At 55.4% G+C, this 12,272-nt stretch overlaps 1 protein-coding gene across 7 annotated transcripts; it reads left to right on the top strand.

Annotated features, from left to right (window-relative positions):
• Positions 1-561: 561 nt before the first annotated feature.
• Positions 562-11,402, top strand: ZNF707 (zinc finger protein 707). 7 transcript variants are annotated; one of them, XR_012416767.1, is made up of 7 exons: positions 562-652; positions 865-992; positions 5,995-6,061; positions 6,852-7,152; positions 7,615-7,728; positions 8,991-10,015; positions 10,718-11,402. XR_012416767.1 is itself a non-coding variant. In XM_073999711.1 (6 exons), exons 3-6 carry the CDS (start codon positions 6,047-6,049, stop codon positions 9,848-9,850), a joined length of 1,290 nt encoding a protein of 429 aa, XP_073855812.1. In that variant the 5' UTR covers positions 562-652; positions 865-992; positions 5,995-6,046; the 3' UTR covers positions 9,851-11,402. The 7 variants fall into 7 exon arrangements, 4 of the variants coding, with proteins under 4 accessions (XP_073855812.1, XP_005564317.3, XP_073855813.1 ...); XR_010577584.2 differs by having other exon boundaries at positions 7,026-7,152; XR_012416768.1 differs by lacking the exon at positions 865-992 and having other exon boundaries at positions 7,026-7,152.
• The last annotated feature ends 870 nt before the right edge of the window (positions 11,403-12,272 follow it).

Raw genomic sequence — 12,272 nt, forward strand, 5'->3', positions numbered from 1 at the left:
CACTAACAGTCTCCGCGTCTTGATGGTAGTGGTCCCCTCGGTCCAGCTGTTTTCTCTTTATCTCTTTGTCTTGTGTCTTTGTTTATTACAATCTCTCCTCTCCGCACACGGGGAGAACACTCGCTTAGCCCCATAGGGCTGGACCCTACACCCTTGATTGGCTGGAACTGAGTGACTGGTACCAGAGCAAGTGACAAGTCTGTTCACACCTCCAGTTAGGTTACAGTTCACTTTGTAGGAGAAACCTTTAGGCCGACTTTAGGTTAGGAGGGCCGGGCTCCGTGGCTCACGCCAGTAACCCCAGCACTTTGGGAGGCCAAGGCAGGCGGATCACCTGAGGTCGCAGTTCAAAACCAGCCTGGCCAACATGGTGAAACTCCCGTCTCTACTAAAAAAAACAAAAAAATCAGCCGGTCGTGGTGGCGTTTGGCTGTGATGGGGAGGGGCCTGCTGGCCGGGGCGGAGCCACAGGCGGGGCGGCGCGAGGCGGGCGGCCTGGACGGCCTGGGCGGCCTGCGCGCACCACCGAGACGTGGGCTCCTAGAGGGGCCGGAAGCTGTCGGATAACAACTTCCGCTGGGGAAGTTTGTAGAAGTCTGGGCTACCGGCGCGGCGTAGCGGATGCAGCATCCTTGTTGAGGACGCCCTGGTGGTGAGTGCGCCCGTGTCCCCGCCGCCCCTCCGTCCCTGGGTCGTGGGCTGTCTGACCTTCTAAATCTGCGGCCGCCCCAGGGCTGTGAAACCCAGCGTGGAGGCTGCTGGGACAGACCCGGGAGGCTGCCTGTGACCCCGGCTATTCGGGGGCTGTTCTTCGGCTTATTCCGGCTCAGCCTCCTCTTCTCTCCTCGCCCCTTACACTTGCAGGTTTGTCAGGACCCGGTTGTGTATCCTCTTGAAGCTGGTTTCTCCCCGGCTGACCCCGTCCACGATCGTGACCGCATTATCCCCCATAGACACTTTCCACACCTGTGTCTCCAGCCCGCACCGCTCCGGTGAGACCCAAGCGCTTAGACTTAGTTCATAACACTCAAAGCTCCCCTGCCCCAGCCTGAGCTCCTGTAACGTCCACCCCCCACCCACTGGTCCTCCCAGGCATTCCACCGCGAAGGGGACGAGGCAGAAACCCGAGATTCACTTCTTCCCCTTTCCTGCCCACGCCCAGCCGCACAGTCGGTCATTGGTGCGTTAGCTCCATAACTGAACCATTTGCCTCCTTGCCATTCCCACCCTGTAAGTCCCAATCCTGGCTCTTCCTCTCTCACCTGATCGCCTCCCTGTCTTCTCCCCACCCCCATCCTGTTTTGCTGCTTTCTCATTTGTTCATCACAGAGGATCTTTTTAAAAATGTAGCTTAGCCAGGAGAGGTGACTCCCGCCTGTAATCTCAGCACTTGGGAGGCCGAGGCAGGTGGATCATTGAGTCCAGGAGTTCGAGACCAACTTGGCCAGCATGGTGAAACCCCGCCTCTACAAAAAATACAAAAATTTAGCCGGGTGTGGTGGTGTGCACCTGTAATCCCAGTTACTCTGGGGAGGCTGAGGCAAGAGAATCGTTTGAACCTGGGAGACAGAGGTTGCAGTGAGCGGAGATCGCGCCACTGCACTCGAGCCTGGGCAACAGAGCGAGACTCCATCTCATTAAAATAATAATAATAATAATAATAATAAATTTTTAAAATGTAGCTTAGGCCGGATGCTGTGGCTGACGCCTGTAACCCCAGCACTTTGGGAGGCCGAGGCCAGGGGATCTCTTGAGGCCAGGAGTTTGAGATCGGTCTGGGCAATATAGTGAGATCCCCTCTCTGCAAAAAATTTAAACAATTGCAGGACATGGTGGCGCATGCGATTTTGGTTCCAGCTACTGGGGAAACTGAGGTGGGAGGATTACTTGAGCCCAGGAGGTCGAGGCTGCAGTGAGCTGTGACTGGGCTACCACACTCCAGCCTGGGTGACAGAGCAAGACCCTGCCTCAGAAAAAAAAATCCTGTGTTAATTTGTCTAGGGGGAAAAGAAGCAGCTATGACAGTATCCTTCTGTTCTCCTGTATTAAACTTCTGTCGCATTACACATGAAACCATGGCTCAGGATGCCTTGAATAATCTGGCCTTAGCCCCTTTTCTGGCCTATCTCACGGTTCTCCCCGACTCTGCTTTCCAGGCTGGGAAGCCCAGCCCAGGTTGTAGTGCAAACACAGCTGTTCAGCTGAGGGGAGCTGGTGTTTTTGTTTTTGTTTGAGACAGAATCTTGCTCTGTCCCCCAGGCTGAAGTGCAGTGGCACAATCTTGGCTCACTGCAACCTCCGCCTCCCTGGTTCAAGGAGTTCTCCTGCTTCAGCCTCCTGAGTAGCCTGGCTAATTTTTTGTACTTGTTGTAGAGACGGAGTTTCACCATGTTAGCCAGGCTGGTCTCAAACTCCTGACCTCAGGTGATCCACCTGCCGTGGCCTCCCAAAGTGCTGAGATTACAGGCGTGAGCCACTGCACCTGGCCGGGAGCTGTTATTTTTATCACTGTGGTCATTGCTACTTGCTAGAGGAACTCAGCAAGTCGTTTGATTGGAAAACACCACCCATGACCCGTGTGCTCAATGTGCCTTTTCATGTTTTTATAGACCGTTGTATCACTTTGGTTGAAGTGTCTGTTCTAATATTTTGCCCAGTTTAAATTTTATTTTTCTTTTTTATTGATTTGTAGGAGTTACAGTTCTTTATATAAGTCCTTTGTCAGATACATGTATTGGGAATATTTTCTCTTATTCTGTGGCTTGCCTTTGTGTCTCCTTTTTAAAAAAAATTTTTTAATTAAACAGTAGAGACAGAGGTCTCCCTATGTTGCCCAGGCTGGTCTCAAACTCCTGGCCTCAAGCAATCCTCCTGCCTTAGCTTCCCAAAGTGCTGGGATTACAGGCATGAGCCACTGCACCCAGTCTCCTTTATTTTTTTTCTTGACTGCCATGATAAACAAAAATGTTTAATTCTGATAAATCCAATTTGTGATTTTTTTTTTCTTTCTTGAGACAGAGTTTTGCTCTTGTTGCCCAGACTGGAGTGCAGTGGTACGATCTTGGCTCACCGCAACTTCCACCTCCCGGGTTCAAGCAAATCTCCTGCCTTAGCCTCCTGAGTAGCTGGGATGACAGGCATGCGCCACTACGCCCGGCTAATTTTGTATTCTTAGTAGAGAAGGGGTTTCTCCCTTCTTGATTGAAGAGAGAGCCTGTTGGCCAGGCTGGTCTCGAACTCCCCACCTCAGGTGATCCGCCCACCTCAGCCTCCCAGAGTGCTGGGATTACAGGCGTGAGCCACTGCACCCAGCCTGAATTTGTAATTTTTTTAAAGTGCTTTTGGGGATCCAGGAAAGAAATGTTTGCCTACCCCAATGTTGTGAGGACAGTCTCTCTGTGTCACCCAGGCTGGAGTGCAGTGGCACAATCTTGGCTCACTACAACTTCTACCTCCAATTTGTGAAATTTTTTTTTTTTTTTTTGAGATGGAGTTTCGCTCTTGTTGCCGAGGCTGGAGTGCAATGGTGCGATCTTGGCTCACCGCAACCTCCACGTCCCGGGTTCAAGCGATTCCCCTGCCTCAGCCTCCCAAGTAGCTGGGATGACAGGTGCCTGCCACCATGCCTGGCTACTTTTTGTATTTTTAGTAGAGATGGGGTTTCACCATATTGGCCAGGCTGGTCTCAAACTCCCCACCTCAGGTGATCCACCCGCCTCGGCGCCCCAAAGTGCTGGGATTCTAGGCATAAGCCACCGCGCCCGACCTACTTCTTTATTTGTAATCTTATGGCTTTGTGTATTTTTTCTACCTCCTTGCACTGGCTCAGGCCTCCAATAAGGTGATAAAGAGAAGCAGTGGGTAGAGAGCCCTGCTTGTTCCTGGTCTCAGAGGCAAAGAGTTCCATAGTGGCCCATGAAGCAGGATGTTGGTTGCAGGTTTGCCAGGATGAGGAAGTTTTCTTCTGTTCCTTGTTTGCTGAGATTTTTTGTTGGGATTAGGTCTTGAGTTTTAACAAATGCCTTTTCTGCATCTATTGAGATAATAGCTGTCATATGGTTTTCTCCTTTATTCTGTTAATGTGGTTAGTTATGTCGTTTTCAAATGTTCGGGAAGTCATCGTGATTAAAGTTGATGCCATGCTGTTGAAAGGTGAAAAAAAAATCTCCAGTTGAAAGTATATTCCTGAAAACATGTAGCAGTTAATGTGGCCACCTGTGAGTGTCAGAAGGAGAAAGGGAAGGTCTGTGTACCTGCTGTGCTGGAGGTGGGAGGGACGAGGGGCAGGGGTGAACGCCGAGGGAGCTGCCCCCTGCAGTGAGTGTTGAACACAGGTGGTGGCGGGAGCCTTCTGGGCACCAGCTGCAGCTAATGGGGATCAAACCAGCTGTGTACTCTTAGGGTCCACGTCACTTGGTCATGACCGAGAATTCTTTTTATAAACTGCTGGATTTGGCTTCCTAATATTTTTTGAAAATTTGTGTTTGTGAGAGTTTGGTAGGTAATTTTTTTGTAATATCTTTTTTTTTTTTTTTTTGAGACAGGGTCTCAGTCTGACACCTAGGCTGGAGTGCAGTGGCATGAGCTCAGCTCACTGCAACCTGTGCCTCCCGTATTCAAGCAATACGCCCACCTCAGCCTCCTGAGTAGCTGGGACTGCGTATGTCCACCGCCACACCCCGCTAATTCTATTTTTTATAGAGACAGGTTGGGCAACTCCTGGCTTCGAACAGTCCTCCTGCCTCAGTCTCCTAGAGTGTTGGGATTATAGGCGTGAGCCACTGTGCTTGGCCCCTTGTAATATCTCTATCGGGTTTTTGGTTTGGGTTTTGCTGGCCTCATTAAGACAGACTGGATAGTGTCTGCTCTTCCTCTGTTCACTCAATAGCTTCTAAGATCAGTACTGTGCTCCCATAGGCTTTGGTGGAGCTTACCAGGGAACCCAGCTGGGTGTGGTATTTTCCTCATGGGAAGGGTTCAAGTTACATTTTCAATTCCCTTCAGATGGGCGGCTGCATGGCTTCCCTTTCGTCAGTTTCATAGTCCTGTTTTTTGTGGAGTTTGTCCGTTTCATCTCAGTTGCTGAACCTGTTTGCATGAGTTGCTCCTGACAGCCCTTTATGATACTTCCGTGTCTGTAGGGTCTAGAGCAACATCTCCTCCCCTCCCCGGACAAGGTAACCAGGCATGGGCCATCTTCCTCCAGCGGGTTCTGTCTCTTCTCAGGGGCGCCTGTGGGGCTGGCCTCTTCTGCATATTGGGGCTCTGAGCTTTACTCAGGAAGGAGGCAGGACCCACTGTGGCAGGAGGGCAGTGGGATGCCAGGGTGGTTCTCCACAGACCTGGGGGTAGAAGCTGGATCTCAGTGGGCCCGGACCCTAAGGTTTAGGGGAGCTCGTGGCTTGATCTGGAGACTGAGTGAAGATTAATGGGATTTCTCGGGGCTTTTTTTTTTTTGAGACAGGGTCTCAGTCTGACACCCAGGCTGGAGTGCAGTGGGTGAAAACCTTCCCCCAGGTTTTCACTTGGGGGAAGGCTGCCAGGTGGCCTCCTCGTAGCGTACCCGAGAGCATCCTCCGGGCACAGCGCCGCTGGAACGGCTGCCCGCCTGTCTCCTGAGGAGCCCCAGACGCCTCAGTTGCGGTTAGACTCTCCAGTCATGTGTTTGCAGCTAAGCTGTTGGCTTTCAGCCAGCAGTGGCTGGCCTCTGTCCTCCTCTGGTGACAGGCCTGGCTTGCTGTCTGGTATTTCAGAGTTCTTGTGTGTGGCAGGTGGCACACCGCACCCAGCTGTCCCTTAAAGATATGTTGACTCCTCACCACTGCCAAATTTCCCCACACCTGGTGGCTGTCGGTAGTTACAGAGCAGACCCTGCGTGTGCATCACTCATTTTTCCTGAATTCCCCTTGATTTGCTGAGTGGGGGGCTCCTGCGGTCAGGTGGGGTGGGCATTCCTGGGCTGGCTACGCCCGCTTACATTTCTTGTCTCCGCAGATCTGCCCTCCTTGGCGCTGTGCTTCCCCAGAGGCGTGGCCTCGCTGTTCCCATGGACATGGCCCAGGTGAGCCCTGCCGCTGCCGAGCGCAGCCTCCCTTCTGCCCTGCCGGCTGCCTGAGACCCCAGCACACACGCGGGGAGGGTCTGTGGCAGCAGCTTCTCAGGCACTGTGCCCATGTCTGCCCTTTTGCCTTCTCTCTTAAGGGGCGGGGAAAGATAAAAGAAAATTGGGGCCGGGTGCAATGCCTCATGCCTGTAATCCCAGCACTTTGGGAGGCCGAGGCGGGTGGATCACGAGGTCAGGAGATTGAGACCATCCTGGCTAACATGGTGAAACCCCATCTCTACTAAAAATACAAAATATTAGTTGGGCATGGTGGCGGACGCCTGTAGTCCCAGCTACTCGGGAGGCTGAGGCAGGAGAATTGCTTGAACCTGGGAGTCGGAGCTTGCAGTGAGCCGAGATTGCGCAGCCTGGTGACAGAGCAAAACTCCATCTCAAAAAAGGAAAGAAAAGAAAATTGGATTCATTGACACTAGGAGAATAGTGGCTGTTGTAGGAAAATAGACTAGATTGTCTTAATCCACTAGAGCTGCCGTAACCAAGTACAACACACTGGGCAGTTTACAGACATGCACTTCCTCTGTTCTGAAGGCTGATGTCCAAGATCAGAGTGCTGCAGATCTGGTTTCTGGCGGGGCCAGTGGCCTGCTTGCAGACAGCCACTGTTGTGCTGTGTTGACGCATGTGCGGTGAGGGAGGTGGGGAGCTCTCTGGAGTCTCCTGTGAGGACCGGGCCCATGGGTCAGGGCCCCACCCTTCTGACCTCACTTAACCTTAATCTCTTCCACAGAGGCCCATCTCCAGACACAGCCACTCAGGGCTCCGGGCTTCAGTATATGGATTTAGGGGACGCAAACAATCAGTCCACAGCAGGGCCACCCTGATTCCCCCTTCCCGCCCAGACCTGTGGGCTGAGCCTTCTTTTTCTTGGGAATGGCCACTTCGGGAGCTGTGTGTGTTGCAGGAGCCGGTGACCTTCAGGGACGTGGCCATCTACTTCTCAAGGGAGGAGTGGGCGTGTCTGGAACCCAGCCAGAGGGCCCTCTACCGGGACGTGATGCTGGACAACTTCAGCAGTATGGCTGCCCTGGGTGAGTGTGGGCCGAGTGCTGGGTGAGTGCGGGCCGAGTGCTGGGTGAGTGCGGGCCGAGTGCTGCGGGGTGAGCGGGGTGAGCGCGGGCTGAGCGTGGGGTGAGCTCTGCCGCTGCCTCCGGGCCTGGCTGGTCCAGGATGGTCGTGGGGCCTCCCAGCCGAGGGGGCTCAGGAGCTGGAAGTTCTTAGCCTGTGTAGACAGAGGGGCCCACTCAGCGTTTCTCTGAGGCTCCCTGGAGGCAGCCTCATCTTCCTTCCTCTGACCTTGTCAGGGCCTTCCGTGGGCCTTGGTGTCCAGGCCCCTCCCTTCCTGTCATCTCTGCTTCAGGGTAGCTTCTCCAGGGCCGCCCCGAGGGCTGGGCTTGCCTGGCCTCTTAGGCTAGTGCAGAACTGCTCTGAGCCTCAACCCTCGCTTTGTCATCAGTACAAGTAAAACAGAACCTTTTCTCTCCTTTGAAAAGGATTTTGCAGCCCCAGACCAGACCTCGTCTCTCGCCTGGAACAGTGGGAGGAGCCGTGGGTTGAAGATCGGGAGAGACCTGAGCTCCAGGCAGTGCAGAGGGGCCACTGGCCAGGTGAGTGCTGGGTTGTCTGGGCTCGGGGGGCCCCGTCCCTGTGGCCACAGCTCCTGGGTGAGTGCTCAGCACACTGCAGTGACCGAGGGTGCGTCCTTCCCATGGGAGAGTGGACACACAGCCGCTCTCTAACTTAGGCCTTAGAGACATGGGGCAGCCACGCTCCTGCCCTGATGGACACTGGCCGGGGGCCGGGGCTCGCAAGGCACGGTGGCGCAGGATGACGTACAGCTGCAGCTTGGGAGGGGCCTGAGGCCAGAGTGACGCTTGAAGGCTGCACCTAGCCACCCAGGTGCTGTCTGGCGGAGGCCGTTGGTGTAGGTGTCTGACCTACAGCCACAGGCCTGGTACTGACTGCACGTGAGGGTCTCCAGGTACGTGGCTCTGGGTAGGAGTTTGCTCCACATCCCTGTTTGCAAAACTGGGACAGTGGCCGTGCTTCCCTCCATTAGGTGAGGGGTGCTCTTGAGGCAGTGGTCAGAGGGGGTTTGCTTTTTACTTAGATTTTCAGAATGGGATGGAGCAGCTATGAGAACACGAGCCCTGGGAAGTCCCTGGGCCTGTGGAGCCCCTGCCTGGGGAGTGGCGGGTCCCTGGGCCTGTGGAGTCCCCGGCTGGGGAGGTGTAGGGTCCCTGGGCCTGTGGAGCCCCCGGCTGGGGAGTGTCGGGTCCCTGGGCCTATGGAGCCCCCGGCTGGGGAGTGTCGGGTCCCTGGGCCTGTGGAGCCCCCGGCTGGGGAGGTGTAGGGTCCCTGGGCCTGTGGAGCCCCCAGCTGGGGAGTGTCGGGTCCCTGGGCCTGTGGAGCCCCCGGCTGGGGAGTGTCGGGTCCCTGGGCCTGTGGAGTATCCAGCTATGGCTCCGAGGCTGAGTGGTTGAGAATCACGTGGAGCTACCCATCTTCCAGATGATATCCTGCTATCACCTCCACCTGCATGAGTGGGGCTTGCTGGCGTGGACAGGGTGAAAGGACATTCTCTTGGCCCAGTTGCTTCTGTTGATTGGCAGCCATGTGTCGGTGCTCCCTCACATAGCAGTGCCAGGTATCCTGCGTGCCACCGGGGCTGGGGAACCATCTGAGCTCATCTTGGTTTCCGCTATTGATCTTTGTGGCTCATCTGTGTTTCTTTGAACGAGTTTTCCTGATCACTTGTAGCCACGTGGAATGAGCTGAGTAGATAGAAGCCAGTTGACGCACACAGCAGGAGGCACTGCCTGGCCACAGGCCACTGGCTTCTGTGTAAGGGTATCTGTTCCTTCCACAGGGGCAAGGAAATCTGCAGACCCCAAGAGACACTGTGACCATCCAACTTGGGCTCATAAGAAAACCCATGTGAGGCGAGAAAGAACCAGGGAGGGAAGCAGCTTTCGGAAGAGCTTCGGGCCGGTCGCGGATGACGGGCAGCTTCCCAGAGCTGCTCCAGAAAGGACAGATGCCAAGCCCACGGCTTTTGCTTGTCAGATGCTCACGAAGTGTTGTGGGCAGCGGCCGGGCCGCAGAGAGCACCGGAAGCAGTGCGCAATGGAGCTGTCGTTCATCTGCGGCACGTGCGGGAAGGCGCTCAGCTGCCACAGCCGGCTGCTCGCTCACCAGACGGTGCACACGGGGACCAAGGCCTTCAAGTGCCCCGAGTGCGGCCAGACCTTCCGGTGGGCTTCAAACCTGCAGCGTCACCAGAAGAACCACACGCACGAGAAGCCCTTCTGCTGCGAGGCATGCGGGCAGGCGTTCAGCCTGAAGGACCGCCTGGCCCAGCACCGCAAGGTCCACACCGAACACAGGCCCTACTCGTGCGGCGACTGTGGGAAAGCCTTCAAGCAGAAATCCAACCTTCTCAGACACCAGCTGGTGCACACCGGGGAGCGGCCGTTCTACTGCGCGGACTGCGGCAAGGCCTTCCGGACCAAGGAGAACCTCAGCCACCATCAGAGGGTCCACAGCGGGGAGAAGCCCTATACCTGTGCCGAGTGTGGCAAGTCCTTCCGGTGGCCCAAGGGCTTCAGCATCCACCGGAGGCTGCACCTGACAAAGAGGTTCTACGAGTGCGGCCACTGCGGGAAAGGATTCCGCCACCTGGGCTTCTTCACGCGGCATCAAAGAACTCACAGGCACGGGGAGGTGTAGGGGCCCCCGAAGCTGGGGTGCTGTACCTCTGCGGGAGTACTGGGCCCTGAGGGAGAGCTGCAGTGAGAAGTTGCTCTTCAGCCTGGAAAATCAGCCTGAAAAGAAGCCTTCTCAGTCCTCAGAGCTCTCCAGTCCCCCGAGAAGTTTTACTGGGAAAACTGCCAGGTGGGAGAAGCGAATCCATGGGTACGCCGGAGATGGTGGGGGCTCTGGAGATGGCAGGGGCTGCACCCCGGTGCCGGGCACCCTGGGGATGTGCTGAGAGCATGTGCGACCACGGAGCCACATGCCAGGCCAGGCGCAGAGGTGGAGAAGCCTGCCCGGTGCTCACAGCTGTCTGGCTCGGACTCCACCCTGGCCCTGAGTGGCTGTCTGCTGGGCCTCTCCTCCCTGGCTCCGCACTCCATGCTTGCTGCCTGGTCTGGCCTCCCTTCCTGTCTCTGTCTTGGGCGAGGCATTGCACAGAGGCAGAGACCCTCCTGCAGCCTCTGCACTGGGCCGTAGAAACAAGAGCCTTTGTAATACCGAGCCGTATTCAAGGATTAGGGAGTGGCGCTCAGCCGGTTAGGTCAGGGCCACCCCAGTGTTGCAGGGATGGCCCCCACCCAGCTCTGTTGGTCAGAGCCTGGGTCACGCACCTGAAATTGGCAGATCGAGTTGGGTCTCAGGGCAGTGAGGTGGCCGTATTCACCATAGTGCATTTCATGGGGAAGAGGTGACCTCTTTGTTTGAAACTTAAGGTGTCCTATCCAGCCAGAAATAAAAATCTGCCAGTGTGACCCCTGTGGAAATGGATCGGGGACACTGCCGTGTTTCAGGTTAGCTGAATTGTTGAAGGATTTTTGCTTTTGCCTGTTTTTCTTTAAGAATTGCAGCCAGGCCAGGTGCGGTGGCTCACGCCTAAAATTCCAGCTACTCGGGAGGCTGAGGCAGGACAATTGCTTGAATCCAGGAGGTGGAGGTTGTGGTGAGCCAAGGTTGCGCCACTGCATTCCAGCCTGGGGAGCAAGACTGAAACTCCGTCTCAAAAAAAAAAAAAAAAAAAAAAAAAAGAATTCCAGCCAACACATGCACACGTAATGCTGGAATCAGAAACGAGTTTACAAGAAACGGAGACCAGGAGAAGGTTGAACACACCAAGAGGAAGCCCCGAGCCAGACCCGGCCAGAAATGCCACCAGAAGGCAACCTTTCCACTGGAAGCCGGGCACACAGAAAGGCTGAGCAGGCTGTGTGTGACCCTGATATGAACAAACCAAGTGCAAAGTCACTTTTGAGACAATCTTGGAAATGTGGGCAGGGGCTGAGTCGGGCGGGTGGACTGAGTCGGCGGATGGGCTGTGAGTCGGGCGGGTGGGCTGTGAGTCGGGCGGGTCGGCTGTGAGTCGGGCGGGTCGGCTGTGAGTCGGGTGGGGTGAGAAATTGGCTGTTGGCAGTGATAGTGACACAGGGTTACCTGAGAATCCTCACTCAGATGCATTTGGACGTGTTTGTGGGGAAATGACGTGGCGCCTGGGATGTGCTTTAAAATTCTAATAAAAAGGAGAAAGAACAGTATTGGCTGAACGTTGACAGCTGTTGAAGCTGGGAGGTTGGTGTGTTTGAAAATACCCCAAATCTTTTATTTACAGCATGAATATGAGTGTTTTCGTGCTCACTGAAGATTGTAGAGAGCAGCTGTCGGTCATGGAGTTACAAGGCTGCCTCACCGGGACACCACAGGCGGCAGCACAGAGAACACGGGTTTATGCTCTCCAGCTCTGCAGGCTGGAAGTCTGAGGTAGAGGTGCCAACAGGGTCCGTTTCCGGCGAGCGCCTCCTGGTTCAGAGGTGTCCGCATTTGGGGCGGGACCTTGGTGTCATCTCTTCCTTGTGAGGGCCCAGATTCCATGGGCAGGGCCCACCCCATGACCCCATCGAAGCCAAATCACCTCCCAGAGACCTCCTTATACCGTCACATCGGGCCCAGGGCTTCCACTTGGGAATTTCAGAGTGACGATTCAGCCCGACGCAGAAGCTCCTTTGCGTCTGTCCTGGCCCCCAGACCCTGTGCAGGAAAGTACCTCCCCCTGCAGGGCAGGCCCTGGGAGAGCCCAGTGAGGCCGTGAGGGCCATGCAGGATAAGTGGAAATCTCCCCGGGGGATATGTGGGCGCCTTTCTCTTACAGAGTCCAGGCTGGTAAAAGCGTGTGTGTGTTTTGTGTCTGGTTTGTCCTCTGCCCAGTGGGCGCCGTTGGAAGGGCCTTCAGGTGCTTGAGCGCAGGTGGGGACGGAGCAGCTGATGTTTCCGCAGTAGACACAATGGATCATAAAGACTTGGGTTTTGAGCGCCCTGCAGGAAGCTGCTGGCCGCATCCAGGGTCACCTGTGCCTGGTTGTTAGTCCTTCACGATGCTGTCACTCTGTGATGCGCTTGTGCGGGA

The sequence above is a fragment of the Macaca fascicularis genome, chromosome 8 (genome assembly GCF_037993035.2).
Source record: "Macaca fascicularis isolate 582-1 chromosome 8, T2T-MFA8v1.1".
NCBI classification, from domain to species: domain Eukaryota; kingdom Metazoa; phylum Chordata; class Mammalia; order Primates; family Cercopithecidae; genus Macaca; species Macaca fascicularis.

Excerpts from the sequence above, each read along its gene's own strand:
- ZNF707 (XM_073999711.1), top strand. Across the intron at positions 7,153-7,614 it reads CAGCAGTATGGCTGCCCTGG|GATTTTGCAGCCCCAGACCA; the intron begins GTGAGTGTGGGC and ends TCCTTTGAAAAG. Across the intron at positions 7,729-8,990 it reads GCAGAGGGGCCACTGGCCAG|GGGCAAGGAAATCTGCAGAC; the intron begins GTGAGTGCTGGG and ends TTCCTTCCACAG.